The sequence below is a fragment of the Ruditapes philippinarum genome, unplaced genomic scaffold (genome assembly GCF_026571515.1).
Source record: "Ruditapes philippinarum isolate M1 unplaced genomic scaffold, ASM2657151v2 ctg1843_1_1_1_1, whole genome shotgun sequence".
NCBI classification, from domain to species: Eukaryota; Metazoa; Mollusca; class Bivalvia; order Venerida; family Veneridae; genus Ruditapes; species Ruditapes philippinarum.
Window position 1 is genome coordinate 481,637 of NW_026865464.1, and position 25,251 is coordinate 506,887.

The window sequence follows — 25,251 nt, forward strand, 5'->3', positions numbered from 1 at the left end:
TTGATGCTAAATCTCCGCCTATACTTTTACACACAGCTCTGGCAGCACTCCATACTATCTGCTGTGGGTAGTAAACAAAATTCAGGGAGCTTTGATATTGACCCAAACCTGCAAAATATTATAACAGAGCTAATATATAAGCAAAGAAAATCCCTATTTATTTAAAACATAAACGGAAAGGATATATAAATGTTGCACTGTCAACTTTGTTTTGGTATGTCATTGAATAATCTATATGAAATGCCATCCATTGGGATGGGTCATGGGCTACGAGCTGATGGAGATGTTCTATGTATATATATATATATACATCATCATCTTCACGTTCGTTAGCGTCATAGCATTTCATGCACATTTAGTACAAATGTAAGTGGTCTATCGGTTTTATCTTAAATCATTGCCCATAACTTATTCAGACTAAATGCTAACATTTAGTTTAAACACATTAGTTTTAATATATTTTCATTTTTTATATCATTTTTTTACATATTTGATATTGATACAGCTATAACTAATACATTATTGAAAAAGATAAAAACAAATGCTGACATTTAAATAAAGATAGCCAGGCAAAAAATATCTTCATACAAATCTTTTAAATACGGTTAAGATTATAGTGTTTATTATCATTATTTCATTTTTCAATTTTTAGATCAAAACTTTGACTATAATAATAATAATAATAATAATAATAATAATAATAATAATAATAATAAATTGATATCATTATAAGATGTGTAAAGGCATACAAAAATAGATTTTTTGAACTTAAAAATAATATAATTGTAAATCTAACACCTTGAATAACACAAATTTTAGCTACAATTATAATAAATTATAATAAATTCCTTAAAATATAATATTCTTTTACCTTCGAATTGCGGGAATGCGTTTTCATTTCCTCCGCAAAGTGTGAAAGTGACAAGTAATATCAAAATATATTCCATTATTTTTCCATTAATGACGTAATTTGAAATTTGCAATAGCATATTCAAATTGTTCTACTCTTAATTATAATGAGAAAGGTTTTTGTAAATCCGTTGGCAAAAATTACTGTGTTAACTTATTTCTAAAAGATAGTGTTTTATTCATCCTAAATGCAATGCATAAATGTATATATATATATATATTAATTTAAATGTTGATTATAAAGTAAGGTCGATATGGTACACGTATTCAAACAGCTGGATTCTACAATGATAAATATCATTGGCTTATTTTCGTTTTTCTTTTATGAATCGATATTCATAAAAGAGAATTAATTAATGCATAAATGCAAATAAACTAATAAGCACTTGAAAAGAAATGTAAATAAATTGTAAGCTTTCACATACATTTATACGTATGCCTGAAATTTTAATTGGCAGCACAAATATTGAATTTTACACTGAAGCTTAATTGTCCAGTATTTTTAATTTATCCCTCAGCAATAGATGTATATAACAAGCAATGATTTTACATTTATACGCCTTTTTTACTTTTTTCTGATTCTCGTTTTCTTTTAATTGTGACAGAGAACAAAATGAAATCAATTCTTTAGCTATACAACATATTTGAAAAATGGAAAAGTGGCAAAATTGAAAATGTTGCAGACTCGGTTCATGGAAGACATGGTAAATGCATTCAGTTATCCACAGCCACTGGCACCGGTATAAGCAAAGCTCAATATTAAATTTTTCCAGAGATGTGGCTATTCAGCGGTGGTCATGTGACCTCAAATGAGACATTCCATGAAAAGCGGAATATGGTCCTCTAGTACAAGACAATCTGTGACCGAGAAGACATAGACAAAACTAAATTAAATGAAATTTTGAGATATTTTAAGATATTTTAAACCTTTGTAACACAAGCAGCTGTCAAAAGACACATTTAAAAGGCATACTATATTATACATGTATTAGTATAAAACAAATGTTATGAGATATTTTAGATCATTTAGGCTATTTATTAAAAAACATAAAGTCCAAAATCATATGGGTTATCAGATTTACAAGAGAAGGACAGAGGTATTTGTCCCCAAATGTAAGAGGGGATATCAGACAATGCATATGCAGACGGTAAATGATAATTCTTCACAAAAACCGAAAGAAGCCTCTACTGTTCCCCGATTAAAGGGCATATTACAAGCTTGACAATTAGACAGATCTCTTTATCACTCTTTTAAACGGAGCGTGCTAAAAATAACAGTCGGTGTTACACATAGCTGCCAGTATTTGCCGATAAGATTCAAGATCCTAACGTATAAAGAACTTGAGAACAGGTGATCCCTCGGAAGCATTGATTGCAACAAAATTACATGAAAAATGCAGACTCGGTTTTGTTGAGTCTGTACATGAGGGATATTGAAAAACGCAACATCCCTCACGCACCTTAGCACCGGCCTGAGCTTCAACACTTAAAAGCTCTGCAATCAATGATCCCGAAAGACCATAAAAATATAACATCACAAAAAATATACTGTTTTTCTGAATAGCTTAATGTTTTGATGTTGTTTATGCAGACCTATTACAGAGTATTGTGTATAAATATGTTTTAAAATTAGAACTCGATTTTGTTGCCAAAATATCTATAAGATTGGTCGGTTATTTAAATAGTTATGTTGGTTTATACTTTTAAAGCTAATCACATGTTTGGTACGAAGTTTTATTTATTAATTTTACCAATGTATTAGCAACTGTTATATAAACAAAACAATTCACTAGTCATTTACTTTCTATTTTTTATTATTCATGCATTTTTACCAAACTTGATAGTCTTTGTTTTCATTTCAATAAATACCAAAACATATAGACATAAATAAATAGTATTAAATGTTTGCAATTTTAATAATACCCACAATTATAGCCTGCCCTCGTCTTGGGTTACATAAGTACGTTTTATTTCTAGAGATGTTAATAGATAATAAAAATCCATCTATACCCCAATTTATATTGTTCTACAGTCGGGCTCTATATAAGAATCGGTTTATTTTTGTTTATTGTTTTTCTTTGTTGTTGTTGTTTTTTCTTTCAAAAAAAATCACCCAAACTAAAAATATCTTTCTGATACAGATCATTGTAATTATACGTGTGCTATGAAAAGTAATACATTATGGATATGTTATGTAGTACTTAAGTAGTACAAAAGATACCGCAGAGGTAGAGCTGCAAACTTCGTAACTTGGTACTAGAAACAGATAATTTCATGTGGTACGATTAAACAATAATAACTGTTAAACTACATATCATGCAGGCTAACGATTATGGCGACAAATAATGAAAACAATTTAATCTAAGAAATTTGGTCCTCTTTGTGCTATTAAACTTTGAAATATTGAATGTCATCACATTGTATTATGATACAAAAATAAAAGTAAATATTTAAATATTTATACAACAAGTTCGGCTTATAAATTCAATATATGACGAAAGAAAGAAAAAAATATAGTGAAAAAAGAGGAATAAAGATTTTAACTGTACTAATTTAAATGAAACTTAAAACTTAAACCGAGTCTGCAATTCTCTTGTAATTTCGTTGTGATTTATGTGATTAATGCTTCCGAGGGATCACTTTGTTTCCAGATTTTTATACTTCACAACCTTTTACAGCTGTAAAGAGTTGCCCTGTACTTCACTTCAGTGTTGTTATATTTTTCTGGTCCTTCTGGATCATTGATGCCAGCACTATTAAGTGTTGAGAATTGAGTACCGCTCAAGCCTGTGCTAAGGGCGTGAGAGACGTTGCACGTATTCATTATCCCTCATGTACAGACTCAAATAAACCGAGTCTGCAATTTTCTTGCAATTTTGTTGTGATAAATGCTTCCGTGGGATCACTTTATTTCCAGATTTTAAGGTATTCGGATGTTTTAATGAAATACAAAATATACCATCAAAGAAGTATATTGCCTATGTAGGTGAACCGTTTTAGAGACAAAACTATGAATATACATTTCTAATACTATGACATTGATAAAACCAGGTCATATGGGTTGGGTTCAAGGATTTTATATTTAAGTCAATTATCTTTTCCCCTATTTCACGTTCTCTGTAAATAGTTGTTCTACATAGATGAACTATTTTGTCAAGTCATTCAATGTTTTTTATATTGATAAAGTCAGAGTATATGTGACGCGGTCATCACAAAACGGGCCTATGTTATCACACCTAAAGATTTTCCGTTTAATAAAAATACCTAAAACAAAAGAAATGATCGATATTTTTCCAACATTTGAAGTCCAAACTGATCGCATTTACCTGCATCTAGAATCAGGTGATCTAGATACAGTAGCATCCAACACCTCTGATAATTCTGATCCAGTTTGTGATAAATTAATGCATTTATCGTTACAAAGGCTGACATTTGAAATGTTTGGAGATCCACAGTGCCATAGAAAACAGACACCGAAAAAAGGAAAGTATTTAGCAACCTCTTCTATTTAATATATATTAATCGATCGAAACAAAATCATGTTACATAGTAGACAGTTATATACGTATATAGTGACTATAACTTGTTAAAATTGGCAATACAAACAGTTTCTGGATTTCAAAAGTCTGTTGAACGACTCAAAGGAGACACTGTATCAAAATTACATATAAGTTATGTAATAAGTATGATCAATAACACTGTCATTAACCGTTGTATTTAGCCTTTAAAGCACACATGGCTTGACTTATTTATGGCAATATTACTAGTATATAGGTCAATCTACAATGTTTGTACATAAATAAACATGTGTTAATAGTATCATCATTGACGCGTAATAATGGGTAAATTATCATGTTTTTCCAGTAGTACATTCCATATTTAAGATAGTTTTCTTTATTTCAATGAAGCAATTTAGAAAAGTTCACTACGTATTACAATTTTACTATCGCTTGAGATATTCTTTATATTCATGAAAAAAAACAACATTGAAATCGGTCAAGGTCAAAGCAAAAATGCTTGTCAAAGTCAACGGTTAAGATTTTAAAAAAATGACAAAGTAATTTGTCTATAAAAATATACAATTCATCAGTCTATTTATAAATTATTCTACGAATAATATACTTGTCTTAATATGATATACATTGTGAGATCACGTTTTTTATCACGTAAATTCTAAAAGAAACTTCAATGTGAAGGTCTTACAATTTAACTTGAAGCGGTCTTGCTATTAATTAGAAAGTGGCATTATTTATTTAGGGCGTGCATGATCAAATAAGTTAAATAATTTCAACAGTTTGTGGTAAAACTAATTTATTTTTTGTGATCGAATAATTGAATTTAAAGCGCTGTTACTATCAATAAATATTATTCTCTCCAAACATTAAAATCTACAGGGTATGACATTTCGTCATTAAACATTTGTAAAATGTATCAAAACTTCAAATCGAAATGTCGATCTGTTGAGCAAAAGCAAAAGATTCACAGCGGTAATTTAATTTTTGTAACTTATCGTATGAACATATTATTTGAGAACGAATATGTACAATAAAGAGAGAACTATTTTACATAAGTTGCAAAACACTTTGTTTTTATTACATTATTCCCTTAAGTGACTTTGCAATAGAATGTTACTTAAAATTTTAATGAAAATTGTGGGATGTAAATAGTACAATTATTACGAACAATGAAACATTTTGGTACAGTAAGAACAATGAAAAGTGTGATAGTATTACAAGCAGTGATTGTTTTGTTCATACCAAATTGTGGAGTCTGTCTGGAGCTCGTGCTACCATACTTTACAGGTAAGCCCGGGTTGATGATATTTTGGAACACCCGTTAATCTATCGCGTGATGTCAAAAAAACAATGTATGCAAAATAAGTAACATATGTTTTTCCTTTACTTTCTATTTACTTTTTGAGAAAACTTAAGTGTAATATGATAATGAGATTGTTGAACAAGATATCATGAGCAATAAAAAAACACTGCCATACCATAATTATCAAATTTGGAATTACATCATCAGCACAAAATAATAATTCTCGGCAAATAAATCGTGTACATTTTACTTTCATATGATGGAATTGACACCTTATTAAGCCGATTATATAACTGTGAGATAAAATCAAATCAATTAACATCTCAAAACAATTACCTAATTCTTGTTTAGATTTTGAAAAAAAAACCCGCTGAAATACGAGGAGTGTTCAAATATGAATGTATATCAATAAGCACGTAAAATGAATGGGGTATCAATGTAAAAATAACTTTCATATGCCCGTATTTTTTCACTCAATATTTTGTGTCCGCCATATCCGACCGGCTTATCTTAACTTTTTGTGTTCGAAGTCACCTTAAGTAATTAAATCACTGACTGTCAAAAGAATGCTGCTAATTCATCTTAGGTACATTTTTATTATTTTTAGTTTATTTGGATATGTATATACATTGTTGCGTCGATATTCATGAAAACATTTTAGCCGCGTCTAGTAAATGCTGTGAAGTCATATTGTTTGTTATTTGTAATTGCAATAGTAATATAATATATATACTAATAACTATTGATTAGCAAAATGATTTTTGAACAAAGAACAAACAAACAAAAATTGCGGAAAATTGAACGAAAAACGTTAATTATGGACAAGGCTCTTGCAAATTTACGGTTCCTACTTCCTTAAAAAAAAAGATAAATTTTAGCATTGTCTGCGTTAGCGGATTTTTCTTCAGTGCTAAATCATCACTGGCTGAAATCTAGATCAACACCTAGTCATGTTACGACCTACATCTTCCGTTATTCACTGCTGTCTTGCAATTTCTAAATTTGCTGATGTGTCGTAAAGGACTGCCTTGGTCAATCTCCATTTCACCTTTTGCCATAGAATCGCACCCTCATTATAGTGGTTTTCATGCTTTAACTGTTTAATTATTGTTTATGAGCTTATCTTGATAGTTGTGGTTGACAGATAGGAATGGTTTGACATGTTTTATGAACCATCCTGCAACTCATAGAACCTGTTGCTGTTGTTTGTTTAGTGCCTAGTTGCATATGATGGCCCAGCAAACCTTTGTGGGAATACTGACAAGCTTCTTGGTGCCTTCCACCGAGATCTAAATATCTAGAAGATAGGTAAAGATTCGAGTATCTTAACTAAGATTCAAACGACAGAATACACTTGGTTGCAGGTACATCTTGTATACATTTACTTGTTTATGCAAAATATTGGCATATTTGGTATCAAAAAATACAAACTGGAATTTGATTATCATCAGAAATTTTGATAAAATTTTTAAAAGCTTTAGGATGAAAGGGTTTTAGCATAGTGCCTTTGGCAAATAAAAACGTTTAGCGGATTCAAAAAAATTTTGAATAGAAATCATTTTACACCCCCAGTAATAGGCGTTACTCAGGTCCATATGCAGTTTTGATTATTTGAATAACCCCAAAATTTTCGTTATGGGCCTAAGGGGAAAAAAAGGCTTTAACAATTTTGTAACTTTTTCTTTTCATCCCTTCGCTATTGACACAAAAATTACCAAATTTCAATACAAGTTAAAGCAATATATGGTCAACACATTTTTTTGCAAATACATGTATTTACTTGCCACTATTTTCCTTATGTATGTCTACTGAATTTCCAAGTAACCATGTGGACACTTTCTTTTGCAACTATGTCTTAGTACCTGTAACTGTCATATCCTTGACTTTCATAGTAGCCAATAATTAAAGTGAAAAGGTATTTTGGTGTTAAGATCGATAGAAATGAATGGTTTAGGAGCTGCGTCTTGTGAACATTGCCTTTGCCTTGTTGATCTTTGTTCCTTAAAGAGCTTGTTATAATGTGAGTATTCTGTTTTGGAGTGGCTGATGACGGAATAATTTTGACGGGTTAAACTTTTCTATGCCTGTTTCTAATGAGCGGAGGTGTGTCTGCCAAAGTTCCTCTACATAATTACTTAAGAAATTATGCAAATCTTTTATATGTGATCTGAGATCATTCCACATCAGTACCCGCTATGCAAAATCTGCTGAGAAACGGTATCCCCTTTGCTCTTGCACAGGTCATTCTCTGCTGTAAACAAAATTTGCGGCGGACAAATAATCCAATGTATGATCACCTCTCATGTCGTGTGAATTAGACATAAGTATTCCACGGAACACAAGAATGTTTTAGCTGTGTCTTTTTGTACTTCTTCGTTTCCATTTTTTAATTACTGCAGCTCCACAATAAGTTACACAATATTGCGTCATTTCACCACACCCGTCGCCTTGAAATGCTACAATATTAAAAACAAAACATAAACTTAAATATGTAGTCCGGTGTATGATCCATTTGCATCTTACAACAGGCAAAAACAAGGCAATCAATTAACATTTGTTTTGTCTAAATGATATACGCAAAAACAGTACTTTTTATGTCATGAAACGACGTAGAATGAGGTTCGTATTCAAATACATGTACATCAAAGTATTTCACCTTCAACTATTTTTGATACCGCTACAATAAACAATATGTAGAGTAATGAATGATGAATAAATGGATTAATGGATTATAAGTTATATACACATTATAATGTAAATTTAACATACTCATCATGTTTCCTTGCCTTGTAACCTAGTCAAGTTCTCCTAAATGAAAAATAACGTAACTAATCTCTTCCTCGAACTATAAACTATCTAGCCTTCGACTTTGTGAATGTAATAAATGCCCTTCATGATTTCCTTAACGGTGGCATTTAATTTTGTCATTGTCAGATTCACCTCGATTCATACCAACCTTCTTTACTTGATCAAATACCTTCTTTTCTGCATACTCGTCTGGTTTGCTTCTATTACCCTGGTGGTCAGGAAATGTTGTTTACACACATCCTTCGCTGTATTCAACAAGGTCATGGTGATTTGGCGTGTACTGATTTGACTGTTTTTAATTTACTTACTTTACTTTTCAAATGAAAAAAAAAACCATCGAAGTTTTTATGTCCCTTCGTACACTTATTAACAAATTTCCTGCATAAGATCATGAACTCCCCTTCTCATGCAAGGCGTTAAGCCGTCAGTGAATCATTCGATCATCACTGTTCATTAATGGTTCATAATGATATTCAGTGTTTACTTCTGTCTTAAAATAACACTTATGACAATATGGAGTGCTGACATCTTTATAAGGAATTTATAATACAGCAGAATTACTAGTACTTTATGACAGGAAAAAGGAAATAAAACTTCATAACATTAAAGCAGTAAAAAAATGATTATAAGAACTTCACGAAAATCCCATAAAAAGGCGATTTTACAAACATGAAGTATTAAACAAGCGACATCATAAGAGAAAAGTCGACTTTAACCAAATCATGACAAAACGAAAACAAAATCCAAACAATTACTGCGTACATGTTCAAGAAAATCAAGCAATAAAAAAGTAGTTATTTGACAAAACACTAATGAAACACACAATCATTGTAAAGTATGTTGAGCAATCTTGTAAAATATTTCATGAACATAATACTCCACTAATACTATTGTATACAAGTTTTCATTGTGTTGCCGATACCTCTTCAGTGCGATTTTCTGAAAAAGTTAAAAGATCGTCTGGACAGGAACACGAAATTTGGGTAGCAATTCTTGAGGGAAAATATATACCCATATATACAAAGTGACACAAGCAATACATGCAAGAATCGTAAACGAACCTGCAGTTTCTTGATGTTCGTCTTTGGCAAAAGGTGTCAAGTTTTCAAAAAGATCGCAATAAAAACAAACTGATTTCGCAATTTCTATAGTCACCACAGGAAATTTGTCATCTAAAGTACCAAAACATGTCATTGTGTGGAGGCCGAGCGTTTAAGGTCGTTGACTTCAAACCATTTGCTCCTCAGCTCTGTTTGTTCAAATCCAAGAATTTGATTCTTTTATGTGAGGAAGCTATCAAGCTAGCTTACGAAACGTCGTTGGTTCTACTCGGATGCTCGTTCGTACCTGAAATAATGCACTATACTAAGGACCACCTTAGGCCGTTCTCGACCAGTTGCCATATAACCTCTTCTGTGTTGGTGCGACGTGAAACACAACCAAAAAAATGGACGAAATTTCTATGAGATATTTAAAACAGATTTTAAGCAGTCTTGTCACCGAATATTTGTCAACATCATAACAGTCACTTGGTGAAACTACTTTCAAATAGTTAAAATAGCCCTTACTGCGTTAGTGACGCAGTAGAAATATTGTTAAAAATACTGGAAAATCTGTCATAAATCGCACATAACATGGCAAAATTTATTACTCTATCTTGAATCTTTTTACTTTTCTTAAAAAACGCCCAAAACGACAAAATTGAATATGTTGCAGACGCGGTTTAATTGAGCCACTGGAAAGTGCAAATTACAGTCCACGACCCCTAGCACCGGCTTTCGCAGAATTCAACCTTTTTCACACGAAAATGGTTGAATTTTGAATTTAGAAACATCCGCAGATATGTTCATCCTACAATCGGCAAAATATATATTGTTTCATAAAATGACTGATAAAAAACATGAATTAATTGTAACAAATAGTATATGTTTATCCTCGACTACCATTTTGCGAGTTCCAATGGTGTCTGTTACTGGCGATTTAATTGGCTATTTGTGATTCATAATTATGCAACAGCCTATGGAATAATTATCTAGAAAGCCTAATCTTCAGACGACAATTTCACAGGTGAAAATAACATTACATGTATAACAAGTAAAATGGTTTCCTGCGGGTAACATTTTTAATTCATTTAACTATTTTCAACATTGTTTGTGGGGGGGGGGGGGGGGATAAATAAACGTTTGTATCAGGAATATAGTTGACAATAATCGATCAATAAAGAAGAAGGCCTTTGGAAACTGGTGACCGTTGAAGACCGGAGAAGGTCGAACATAAAACAATTATTTCTTTTTAAGAAAATGATTAAATATGCCTACCATTTTATGAATAATTCCGAGCAAACAAAGAATAAAGCAAACACACAAGTTTACGCAGAAAATATCTCTATTTATTATGGCAGATGCCACTACGAATATTTTAATTTTGTAGATTTTCGGTATAAACAATTTATGGTTTGTAAAATTTGAGATAGATTTTAAAGAAACATTGATAATTTTCAAACACATCATTCAAGTTTTTCCACCTTAAACGGTAAAATAATTATAGAAAATTAGAAATATCACGTAATAGTTTTTTGTTCTTAATTAGGTGTAATTCGAACTAATTCCCTAGAGGTGAATCCGTAACGTACCGGCAAACGGTATTTAGCTAGGTTTTCGAAAAGGTCAATTAACCAATCATGTACGGTTTACAGATCACATGCTCCTCCATGTACCGAAAACAGGTCACGTGCTCCTCCATGCGTCAAAAGTTAAACGCGTACCAATACCCTGCGGTCTCCAGACCGCAGGGAATAAATGGCAGCTTATTGATCCCTTGTTTTAAGTCATACAGAGGAAAGTAAACGACGTGCATAATATAATGTTCATTTTCTGAGTTCTCTGAATACATTAATAAAATACCAAATACATGATACTATAATTTACAGGCGCATAATATGTCGTTTATAAATGCATGTAGGAAAGTCAAGCTTATACATAATATGTATAATATATATATAGTGGTAAAGAGCAACAGGTTTACAACTGATGCAAAAGATTTTGAAATTTGGAATTGTGATTCGGCCACCCTAAACTAAAAGAAATTGCTAAAGTTCTCTTGTTGGTGTTGCTTTCTAAGATAAAATTATCGGCAAGATGACCATTAATTTTGTAAAACAATGGTGTCATTTTATATTTCGCAGATGAGATGCAGCCAAACAGTATCATCGAGTACGTGTATTATCCGTTCGAGGTAGAATGGAGCGCTGCAAGGACTGTATGCCAAAATATTGGCGGGGATTTGGCAAAAATCGACTCGAAGAAACTTATGGACGCTATTTTATCGATTTCTATAGAAAATTATCAGCAGGATATTTGGTCAGTGTAACCTTAAACTTATATTAAAACAAGAAAGGTATTGTACTGAATACATATATTGTAAAAAAAACATATATCTTTCAAGGTAAACTGAAATTCTATGATACAAAATTGTTAATGATATCTTACATGGAGAAAATGGAAAAGATTTATCACAAACTGCACGTTTGATTCAAAATTTTATACTTTGTAAATAGTTAACTGATTTTAGTTATTTAGTTTTTCTTTTCTTTTTTTGTATACACTTAGGATTTTTTCTGTATCTTCAATTCCGTTCTTTTCTTTTTTTATAAATATGCCTTTATATTTTATGCTTTTGAGTGGATTACTGATTTATCCGTGCAAATTATATATTTGATAATTTCACAGTGAAAATTATCAAAATATAATTTAACATTTTTCAATAAAGAGACTATTTTTAAAGATTTTCCCCATGTGGCAACTCATGTTTATTTTGCACACAATTTCGACATTGCCAAAGCTGAAATTGGTAAATAACTTAATTTTCAAAAGTAATTAGATAGGAAAATTTTACTTCTATTCATTCAGTTTAACAATCACACAATCACACAAACATCGTCTGTAATTTTTTTTTTAATTTTAACAGTCTGAAAAATACATTTCCTTCCACATGCAAAACTGCTCTTGATGACGTTTGGGCATATTTAAGTATCTGTGATGCAATGTTTAAAACCAATCGCAATCACCAGGCTGAAGGATAAGTAAATAACCAAGCGTTTGTAAAATTGCCTTTCAAACAAAAATCCATGTTTTCCAAATTCCTAGTGGCTTTTAGAATGTTTACTCATCTGTCAACAATTATTTATTGTCTGTAACAACCCTCAAATAAGTTTTGTATAAAGAATTAAAAAATCTAAATAAAATCCCTCTGAATTAAACACGTTTTTTTTACTCTCAAGAAATACACAACTGTAAAAATGGCGGTATATTCAATTCAAAGGTCAGTCTAATATAAACTTCCGAAGCTCGGCTTGGTGTAACTTTTTCTTCTTTTAGAATTCGAGGGTTCAAATGTAAAAGATAATAACTGCCATTTTTGCCGAAAATGACTTTTTACGTTTTTATAATGTACTTATTGTCCTTTATGTCTGACGAAAATATTATAGAAATATTCAATCCTTATAAGGGCAAAACATTAAAAAAAATTTATTATAACTTCTTTTCTACAAATTATATATGGGTAAAAGGTTCTAAGTGTACTTATTACCTGTTGTTCCGCATGTTTTGAAGAATCTGAGGAAAAAAGTTATAACTGATTTTATCACCTTTTTCCTCTGAAAGAATACTGCATTTATACAGTTTACAGGCATTATATGTTATCTCTTTTCCCCAAGAATTTCACGCTAATTGTTTACTTAACGCCTTAGCCTGAGAGAATCTCTTTCAGCAGATTAATTATAACACTAATAAGAAAGATTATGTGTGGAATCCTTGCCATTTAATTATTTAATTGCTTGTGTATTGACGTTGAAATACACGACCAAGATCACTATGATGCTGAAGCAACAAACTTAAATGCCACAGACAGGGAAAAGATTGCTGATCAAGCTTGTGAAACACAACAAACCGCAGAAGCCTCAGAGAATAAAAGAACGCCATCAAAGCAACGAAAACAAAAAGAGTCTCCACTGAAGGTAACATCTCACAAAGATGCATCACATATTATATAAGCCCAAAACGTAAATATTTGAGTCGTAAACGAAGAGTCAGCATACATTGGTGGAAGCCAATATTAGAAAAGATCATCGGTCAAAAAGACAGAAGTATACAAGTAAAACAGGAAAATCAATGAAAGCAAGAATCGTAAAGAGAAAGGGTTGCTCTTAGTGTAGATTTAAATGCAGCGAAAATATAACCGAAGATGAGAGACAGAAAATATTCAGTACTAACTGATCCATGGGTGATTATAAAAGTCAAAGGCAATTCTTTTGTTTCCATATTGCCAAAAAAGAACCAGAGACGGTATATAAACAGAGAACAAAACAAAGACCTATTTCGAATTCGTTTTTCTTCACAGTTGGTGGCAAAATGGTTAGAGTGTGCAAATACTTTTTTCTAAAAACTCTCGATGTTGTTTCCAAAACAGTTGTAAACACAGTTAAGCACACAGTGGCAGGGTTATATGTTGGAAATCTGGTATTGAAGAAGTGACATTATATAGTGATACATATGGGGGACAGAATCGCAATCAGTTTGTTGCAAGTTGCTTAATTCACTGTGTCCAAGATATTCCTCACATTAAGTGTATAAACCACAAATTTCTCAGGAGTGGCTATTCAGAAATGGAATGTGATTCCATACATGCATCTATCGAGCATGCAAAAAGCCTCACAAAAGTACATGTTCCATCTCAGTGGGAAACAGTTACATCATTAGCACGCCGGAAGCAACCATATACTGTCTTTCCAATAAATACACTGACATACTAGATTACAAGTTGTAAAAAGAACAAAACTTTGGCTCAGTGAAAATCGATGTTGATGGAGAACGTGTTAATTGGCTGAATATAAAATGGATTCAAGTTCGTAAAGACAAAGAATACAGTGTTTTGTGAACTATGGTTTTGATGTTAGTGAGTTAAAGGAAGTTTGCAGAAGAAGGTCTCTTATGGCTCCACGCAAGGCTTATACAGAAAAGCTTCCAATATCTGCTGCAAAAAGGCTGATTTGATGTCACTTGTTGCCTCTGGGACAATTACGAACGAGTAAGAATCATACTATGAGACATTGCCATGCAGCAAATCTATAAAAGGCCAAGTCCAGTGCCTTCTGTTAGTGAGAGTGAAGAAGGTGAGTGAAGGTCATGGAATAATTAATCACAAACATTCACATTTTGTGACATACATGAAACAGCAGTTTTTATTTACTTAACTTTGATATGGGTCACTAATATCCCTAATTGCTGATGTCTGGGGTTTGTTTGACTTCAGTTCGATTATATACCAGAGAACATTCAAAATAAATGAAAATTTGTAAATTAAGATTTTAGTGGGTATATTCCTAACTTTTTAGTTTTCAATTTATTTCTGTAGAATCTAAATATTGAGCAGGTATATATTTCATATTTCTATGAATGAAAATTGTCAGTTTTGTTTTCGAGTATATGTGTGTTAATGACATTACGTAAGGTTCTCAAAGTAAGAACATAATTAATAAATTTGCAACAGTAACAATAACTGGAACATCTAAATTCTTTTCAGAGGAACAAGGCTATAGCTGCACTTATAACCTTTTACCACAATTTATCTGGAACCTTTATTGCTTTACCTTGAGAGGTAAAAGGTCGTAATTGCAGTTATTACCTTTTACCTCCCATCCATGTTGTCTTAACAGGATCTAAGTAGATCTACATTTATTAAATTTTACTTCTGTAAAATGATATTATTTTGATCTTAGAACTTTAAAACAAACTATTATAAGCACGAAGCAAGGTAAACTTAACAAAATATGATCTAATGTAGTCAACAAGTACGGGATAATCAAAATTGTTATAAAAATATTACGGAAAATAAAGTTGTATTGAAATATATGTTTTTAAATTTTTCTCGAAATCTAGAGACCTTTTACATTTGAACCCTCGAATTGTTTGTTTTAACTATTCAAACAAGTTGTTTTGCTTTGTATAAAATAGAAAATATCATCACCATTTAACGTTGATTTTTGAACTTATGATCTTGCCCAAAACTTCATGTCTTTATGAGAAATACGTCTGAAATTGAGAGTTACCAATGAGGAAAACAGATTTCATATTCAAATTAATATCGAGTAAATTTCATTTAAACTTGTATTTGAGCATAAAATAATAAGAAATGTGTTTTACTTTTGTGTAAGATGTTATTTTATTTCATCTCGTGAACTTCAAAAACAGTATTCTCATTTGTGGCTACGCCACTCGTGACACAAAAACAAACAAAAAATATCCTCTATAAAATCTTAATTTAGACTTTTGAGAGGTGAGTGTACTAATTCACCGGTCAAATGGAACCCGTAAATATGGGGGATAGTAATACATTGTCTTGCACTATTTTTGGCGCCAGAATAGTTTGGGTCAGTCATTTATAACTGGCAATGCAGAAGACCTTGCGGAAATCTGTATCATCAGAACTGTTCGAAATTCAGCAGGTTAAACGTTAAGAATTAAACTAGAGATATTGAGTATTTTGCACTGAGTACAATTTGTACAATATTGCATTATTATGTTTAAACTTAACAAGGGTGAATTTATTTTATTATTACATGTATTTATTTATTTTATTTTTATATTTTTTATTTATTTATTCTTTTTTTTTCACTTTTACAAAAAAGAAAAATAATTATTATTTGGTTGTTTATTTATGTCAGATAAAATATTGCTTGAATTAATCCAAACATGTGTAAGTGTAAGATATGTTGTTGCTAATGTTTACTGGTAAATTGACGTCACAAAGGTGTCTTGTCGTCATATATGTTGAGTACAAGTTGCATTTATTACATTATTATATAAGGTCATTCAAAAGAACCGAAATATAAATGTACATTTTAAATTTTGTTTACCGGGCGTCATTCACTACATTTTAATCACTACTATATGTATGTCCGAAATACATCAAACCTGAAATATCAGATCCTGTCCCCCAACGTGATACGCCCTAGCTGTAAACACTCAAATGTATTTATTTTTATATTTAAACGCGAATTGGTCACCTGTTACAACGATAAAACTGGTTTTCAAAACAATTTTTACAATTATGAAAAAATACCGTAGTCCATCAAGGTTCAATTAAGTACAGGATCTGACCCCAAACGTCTGTGGAAATATCTTGAACATTTAGAGCAAAAATATGGCGATATACCGGTATAACGAGGCAGCTTCAGCGATGCAAAAACACTCGTATATCGACAGTTTTTCTATATTTCTTTGATCAAAATATGCACTTACATATTTTGACATTTTCAAGCCTAATATATGTGTATAAGCCTTTATGAATTGCAGTCGCGTGTCGTTTCATCTAGAACAGACGATTATGACTTGTAATATTTCTTTCTTTATCTTATCAGATTCAGGTATTTGAAGTCGCCGCGCTAATAGAACTAAACCAGTAATGTTATAACCATTTATTTCTTTAAAAAATCAGTTGTCCGCGTTTACAATTATCATAACAATTATTTATTAAGAGGGCGAGTTTCACTCGTTTCAAATGGCTAATTTGGTACACATTTTTAGGAAAGTAAATCTATCTGTAAAATTCAAATCTGCAAAACTTCAGGAGAAGTTAGCTCAAAAATAAGAGACCAAGACGCCGCGACGTTAAAATTCTATTTGTTTTATGGTTTAAAAAATATATTAAGAGAGAGTTCTTAACATTTCCATTTCATTATTTTGAATATAAAGATTTTTCATAGTTTATCGAGCTTTTATAATTTTAAAAATAAAAAAGTAAAGCTTTAGTTAAAAAGTGCCACTGTTTCAAATCAGATTGCAAATTTACAATATCTGGTGTTATCATAAGTAACATAAATAAATGTTAAATTCATACTGAGGCGGTGATAGACGGCGTAGGCAGAATAATATTTTTATTAATATTCACCGTTTAGCTTTTTCACACTTGTTACTAATAATTTAATTTTTCTCCTTACTGCTCTCGAAACTGATAACTAACATTTTTGTCTCGACTGTTTTTGCTACATTTTACTAGCATTAAGCTTTTCATCGCCGGTACTCTTATTACGAACTTATGTATCTCGACTGCTCTTGTTACATTTATTGGTATCTAACTTTTCCTCGCGGGTACTCTTTTATCTCGACTGCTCTTGATATATTTATTGGTATCTTACTTTTCCTCGCCGGTACTCTTATAACGAACTTATTTATCTTGACTGCTCTTGTTACGTTTATTAGTATTTAACTTTTCCTCGCGGATACTCTTATTACGAAATTGTTTATCCCGACTGCTCTTGTTACATTTATTAGTATTTAACTTTTCCTCGCGGGTACTCTTAAGATTATTACGAACTTACTTATCTCGACTGGCAACTGCTTTTGTTACATTTTCCTGGTATTTAACTTTCCCTCACGGGTAATCTTAATACGAACTTGTTTATCCAGACTGCTCTTGTTACTTATACAACTTTTTTTCTTGCGACTCCATTTGCTGCTGATTATTAACCCTTCTCTCACGATTGTTCACGTTTCAGTAAAACTGACTATTGGGTTGGACTTGTTGAGTATCAACCAGAGGGGCACTACTGGGTGTCAGACTGTAGTAACCTTACATACACAAGTAATTACCCAAGCGGCGCCGATCAAAAGTGTTTTAGACATAAAAAGGGTACCCATAAGGGGGAAAGTAGGTCGTGTACAGAAACTAATTCATTTTTGTGCCAGATCGTAACAAGTAAGAATAATATTTATATGTTAATAGGTATCTTCTAATCTTCGATCATAATTATGTACATTTATAAAAACGATATACTATGATACGATATTTTAAAGAAACGAGATGATACTATATGAAAAATACAAAAATATGATACGGTAGCTAGGATATAAAAACAATGAAATACGATACAAAAATATGAAACTTTATTGATATGATACAACACAATATGATACAAAAGTATGATATAATACATATGAGCCGTGTCACGACAAAACCAACATAATGGGTTTGCGACCAGCATGGATCCAGACCAGCCTGCGCATCCGCGCAGTCTGATCAGGATCCATGCTGTTCGCTTGCCAACTCTATAACAAGTAGAGAAACTGATAGCGAACAGCATGGATCCTGATCAGACTGCGCGGATGCGCAGGCTGGTCTGGATCCATGCTGGTCGCAAACGCACTATGTTGGTTTTGTCGTGACGCGGCTCATATGTTAAATTATATAAACATATGATGACATATGAAATTATATTATTCGATATTATAACTGGTATTTTGTTATGTAACATTACATTGAATTATAGTGTATTAAATTAGGCAGATTTATCATTTTATCCTTAACATTTTCCAATAACAACTATTGGTCAAACACCATTTTTACAGTCAATCTTTTGAAATATAAAGTCAATACAGATTAACTTGACTATGAAAACATGAGCATAATGCCACTTTAATATCTCAATCCAATCTGTTTGTATGTAAGCAATGCATATTATATCAAATCCCATTCATAGTATAGACCTTTTTACGACGCGGTCCGTTGCTATGAAAAATCGATCGGAAGTAGTATTTTTCCGCGCATGCGCAATCTGCATAGGGCAAAAAGCGCATAGCATAACATATTAATATAGAAGAAGTTCATAGACAATTCCGAGTTAGTTTAAGGTAAAAAGTAGAAAATTATATAAAATAGAAAAGATTCCTTTATAGCTTTGTGGCCGAGATTGCGATACAAAGGCATGAAAAAGAAAATTGTTTAAGAATTTCCCCTTACGGTCACGGACCTGACATTGAGATTTTTTTAAGAAAATGTGGAATTATATCTATTATTCCAATGGGAGTCAACTAAATCTTTGTTGAAATAGTTCATAAAAGATAAAAGAAATTTTATAACATATGAAATCGAGGTTAATTATCATTCTGAAAAAAGTCAGAACAGACACGGTGATAATGCATTTTTAGTGTTCAGTTTACCTGATTTTATCCTTTATTTGACTGTGATGCAACGCAGATAATTTTTAAGTCACATAAATATATCTTAAATATTTTAATATTTGTTTTTCAAAATCTTTAAGGAATGTGAAATAACACACATTTTATCCGGTTCCTCGTAACACCTGTTAATATTTTTAATGCAAGTCACACTAATTGTCACTTTTCAAAACCAATAAATATTGATGAGGTCGGTATTTCTTGCATATCAGACTGGCGTTTCCGTGAGTTTTACCCATGCCGGAAATTTCATCTGGCATGGGGGGTTCCAGATGAGTCGCGTGCTGTACAATGGCACGGTTAGAATGACGTCATTTTTCCGTTATGAATGAAGTTGTAATTCATACGCTGTTGTAAGAAAGTAGTCACGGTTGTAATGATATAAATTTTCATCGAAAATAAAGGTAAATGATTTAAAATATAATGGAATATGGTAGAATATGCAAGAAAAAATATCTGACATATGTTTACGGTTCGGATCGGAATATCCGTCCCTTGGTCACCTCGGGACGGATATTCCGATCTGAACCGCAAAATATGACAGATATTATTAATATAAAAGTTACTTAAATAACGACTTTCATAATTGTACGTGATTAACTATGCCATGGTACTGAAACGTTCCGGTTGAATGATATTATAGCTGGAAACAAACAACCGCGTCGCGTGTCAATCTGTTTGACACTTACCGCCTGGCCAATCCAAAAGGTAGTGTACAATACACATTGTGTAATATTATGTAATACAGGGGTAATAAAATTTAATCTTCAACACGCTGCTGTTAAAATTTAAATAACAGATGAAAAAGTCGTCTAATGATACCTTAAACAGACGACTTTTGTGCGCCTTTTGACCATTGGATTATTAGTCCCGCATATATATTTATTATATATGTTATCAATATCAATTAACGTTTTAAGTACTTACCGCTTTAAGTCATCCCAAAATTACTGTTTTCTGGTTGACATAATATGGAATCACGACTATAAAAGCCTTAAAGTATCATACACTGTTTTCAATTTTACTGCGATTTTGCCCTGCGCAGAATGCGCATGCGTGAAATGCAACATCGGTTACTATGGAAGAATCGTATTGTAAAAAGGTCTATATCAAGTCAAATCATACCATTTGAAATCATATAAAGTCCAGCCAAATTGAATCGTATGAAATCATATAAAATCATATAACATATCAAGTCATGTCATATAAAATCATATCAGAAAATAGAAAATCATATGATTAACCTTATGAAATCATATGAAATCAAATCATAGCATATCAAAACATATCAACTCATAGCATATCAAATCAAATGTTGACGTAATGTATCATTTTTATGTTGATTTTCAACTTAAAACATATCACATTGTTGAAAGCAGTGAAAATCTTCTCGCTTTCAGATGATAAGTGCATGTACACAGGCTTCATTGTAAGTGACGTAATATCCGTGGATACCAACATGACAGTTTGTAAGAATTTATGTAACATGGACCCGAAATGTTGGGGAACTGCCGAGTACGTTCCTGACAGCTGTGTTATGCTTGCTTTGGAAGGATATGGTGTTCAGAATTTTACGATGTCGTACAAAGGTTGCGTTAATGGTGCGTATATAGCCTAGTTATCGTATTCAGATTGCACGTGAAACAATCACTCAAACTTTGTAATATAATTTGCTTTGGGAAGCTTTGGTGTCCCGAACTTTACGGTTCCCTACCAATCGTGCGACAATGGTGATGATCAATATCAATAAAATCAAATTGCACATACCTGATTGATGTATGAAACAAACAATTTTGCTTTTCTTGTCCGATTCACAGCTTCGTAATGGTAGTGTCCAGAATATAACGATGTTTTACAATTATTCATTAAGGGGTGCATATGTTACCAATTTACTTTAATTCTATTGATTTCATTCAAGAAATCATTGCTCAGACTCCCTTCTTCTTTTCTATTTTGAAATTTTAGAAACGTAATAATGCTGTCGCAGTAAAAATCTACCATTGTACTTAGCACTTAGAGTATAATCATTTGATAGAATTAATAATAGTCTAGATTGCAATAATGTGTGCAATTCGGTAAATCTCGCTGTTTTGCAGTGTCAAAAGATAACACAATTGTTTAAGTTACCATGGAATTTTTAGTTTATGAATTCATTTAGTGTTTGAAACTCGACAACAAGCTTACAGGTACTGGAAGAAAACAAGTTTGTGTATTTGAAAATAAAAAATACAATTTTATGAGAACGAAACATGTTCAAAACTGAAAAAATGCTGAATACAGCTTGGTTGCTATGGTAACCAAATAAATAAAATAATCGCCCAAGGTGTTTTTGTTTCTGTTTAAGCTCAAAAGTATGAACCTTTACTGAAATTTTGATGAATTTCTGACACAGAGCAATGTTTCACCGTTAGTGAACGTAGCCCTTTGTTTAACGTTTTTGAGTGGATTTTTTACACTGAAAATATTTTTCAATTTGAATGTTCTACTGTGAAAATTATCGAGATATGATAACGTCACAATGAAATAGTAACTTATTGAAATCTTTGTGGTTCCTCATGTTGTGTAATTTACAAAACAAAATGTAAATCTTAGTCTTGTTTGCATCAGAGCAATGGTCATATCAGTTAAAAGTCACGAAGTACAATCACTTATTAACATTCTACATTCTACAGTTGACAATCACTTATTAATTAATATACTACGGTCGACTCCACTTATAACGAACTCGCTTATAACGAATTATCGTTAATAGCAAACTAAATCTGACTTCCCCGGCCGATTCTTTCTTTATCTTATATTAAATCACATCCCTGCATATGCACTCGCTTAAAACGAATTTTCGGCTATAGCAAACCATATGTATTTGATTACTAGTATTCATTTGTTTGCAAAGTCGGCTCTTCCTAGCTTGCCATAACTACTACATGTACATGTATATTGTAACAGACATCATGTCTTAAATCTGTTCAATTTAAAGCATAAATCTGGAGTTTAAAATAGTATTTAAATTCTATGTTTAACAGAAATTATTGCGTCACTACTTTCTAACGTATTTTTACTTTTCTCTTGCATATCAGTAACTGAGAATACAACAGCTATTGCAAATCCGGACAACGATAATAACTACCCTATTCCTTACGCAACGTGTGGATTCATATTACGTAAGTATAGCCTGTTTTTGCATGCCCCCTTCCCCAGCAACACGAAAAATTAATTTCTGGCGCCAAATTATGCAGGGACAAGATGAGTATATAGCGATGCGTTAGCCGAGTCAAATCTCAAAAATCTACTGCAGATAGGAAATAAACAGAGTATGTCACAAATTCATTACATTTTTTAATTAATTTATAAGTAAATATTTATAATTATCATGACTACCTGTCAGCGATAACTCTTCTGTTCCTCAATTTCGCGCGTTCCTATGACAATTTAATTTGATAGGAACAATCCTGTGACATTAAACATGATAGAACATGACGTTAGTGCTGGCAGAATTGGTGATTGGACGTCACTTACGTGTGTATGAGGGTTGTTCGATATATAATGTGTATTGTACCTTCAGTACCTATTACGCTTTTCACGATTTCGTAGATATTGATACGCCTGAATAGCCCTAGACACTCGTTGGCCTCTACTGTAGGAATAATTGAAATATTGAAAACAAAATAGATCTTACATAAAAGTTCGCTCAAAACTCGGTCATGCGGTAAAGCAGAATTAATTTGTTGCGAAGTTTATGAGTCTAATTATCTATCTTATTAGTGGAGAAAGAAATATCTGACTCAGAACAGAATCCGTCAAAGATGCAGCAAAAGCTTGCCTACCAGTGACTGAAACATGCACTAGAAATGTCTGAAACATGAGCGAAATAATTGAAAGTGACGGCACGTACACTGTTCGTAATATTACCCCTACTGATAGCATATCGCGGGTACATTTCCTTTTGAAGCGTATTTTTTCAAAGTACAACATATTTCTGCCTGTAACAGTTAATATTCAGTTCAATATATATATCTCTCAATCGGAACACCTTATCGTTTATACATAATCGTCTCCGAGTAAAATACGGATTGAAAGTAGTTCTCCCCCTTGACTTCATATGTAAAGAGATTCCTTTTATATCATGAGTAATTATAGTGTATTAATTTATTTGATTTATTTGACATCCAACGGACAATTAAGTCTATTTTCATCAAATGATGATTGAAAAAAATATGTCGAACAAGCATTAATTTAAGAACGACCTTATGTGTCATAACCAAATATAGGTTCCTGGTTTAATCCTGGATATTTTTCAGGGACCAGGTAACACAAAAGTCTATGTAAAATATATGTTTTAATTTGAGTACATGTTCAAAGTTAGTTAAGTAATCATGATTTTAAAATGATAACAAATAAGGGCTATAGATGTGGATACCACATCCGTTAAATCTATGTCCATTTATTGCATCAGTATTTTAAAGCATCTTCTATTCTTAATTTAATACCTTCCCCGGGTGTTTTTCTTCTTCCTTTTTAGCCACGCCTTCATATGTAGCAGTCGCATCGTCTATAGGTCTACCTTCGTGCGAACCCGTGAATGTTACATCGTATGTTACAACAACAGTCAACGTACCCCTAACAAAGACTATAACTGTACTTTCTACATTGGTTCAAAATATATCAAACGAAGAAGCACAAGAAGTGGCCGAAGAAATTGTTAAAAATCTAACGATTGACTCAAAATCAACATCGTCACACCTCCGAAAGCTTTCCAGTGCCAAAGACACCCGCAAATCAGCGACATTCGTTGGCTACGTTGGGGTATTGTTTGTTTTTGTCCCCCTTGGGATTCTCTTTCTAGCTGATATTAAAAAGTTGGTACAAGATTTCATCTCGCATGACCATATTTACAAAAGAAAGAAAAATTAGGTATACCAATTTTCACAATAAACATAGTATTTATCAGTTGAAAAGTTTAGTATACTTGTTTAAAATTTTCCATTCAACTTATCATTTCTGCGATGTAGAAATGTTTATTACGATATGAGACATGATAGATGGAGAGTAGCGCTGAATGTGAAAATATTTGCAATAAAACTAACAAAAATGTAAAAAAAAACAAATTAGTAGATTCGATAGTGTGGGCTTGTAAAATGCTTTGTCACAATCATCTCATTATTGACTGTTTTCTCATTGACTGTTGTTAAACCTTGCTCTTCTAAATATCTCTGTTCAGTTATATACATGTATTTTGAAAAAGTGTATAGAATGTTGTTTTTTTTCCCCAGTCTGACGAGACAGACAAGGCGGATGGCTGTGTATCTTTTCCTCGGGGGCCATTTGCAAAGACATTGTAAATAATATGAACAGTATTTTTGTTTTGAGCAATGCAGAGGTAACAAGGAAATTAGTGATTTCTGTGCAATTGCGTTCATAACAAAAGACCTTAATTTGCACAACTTTTATGTCTTTGCAGATGGCTCTTGAATAAGATGACACATACAGCCGTCATGTTTTCCACGTCAGACTGGAAAAAAAACACCATTTTTTACATGTCAAAGAATAAGAAAAGTTTAAACTTTATGATTTTTAAAAAGAATGAATATGATTCATAAAAGTGATATATTCTTGTTGTGACAACATCTTTTTAACAAAACATGCAGGTAATAAAACAGAATTCCATAATACTGGTATATCAATGTTTGACTGTATTCTATGACCG

At 32.1% G+C, this 25,251-nt stretch overlaps 1 protein-coding gene across 1 annotated transcript; it reads left to right on the forward strand.

The window, feature by feature from the left end:
• Positions 1-5,413: 5,413 nt before the first annotated feature.
• Positions 5,414-25,210, forward strand: LOC132729147 (uncharacterized). The gene is made up of 6 exons (XM_060714890.1): positions 5,414-5,711; positions 11,720-11,894; positions 18,089-18,288; positions 20,948-21,148; positions 22,625-22,708; positions 24,067-25,210. Exons 1-6 carry the CDS (start codon positions 5,594-5,596, stop codon positions 24,456-24,458), a joined length of 1,170 nt encoding a protein of 389 aa, XP_060570873.1. The 5' UTR covers positions 5,414-5,593; the 3' UTR covers positions 24,459-25,210.
• The last annotated feature ends 41 nt before the right edge of the window (positions 25,211-25,251 follow it).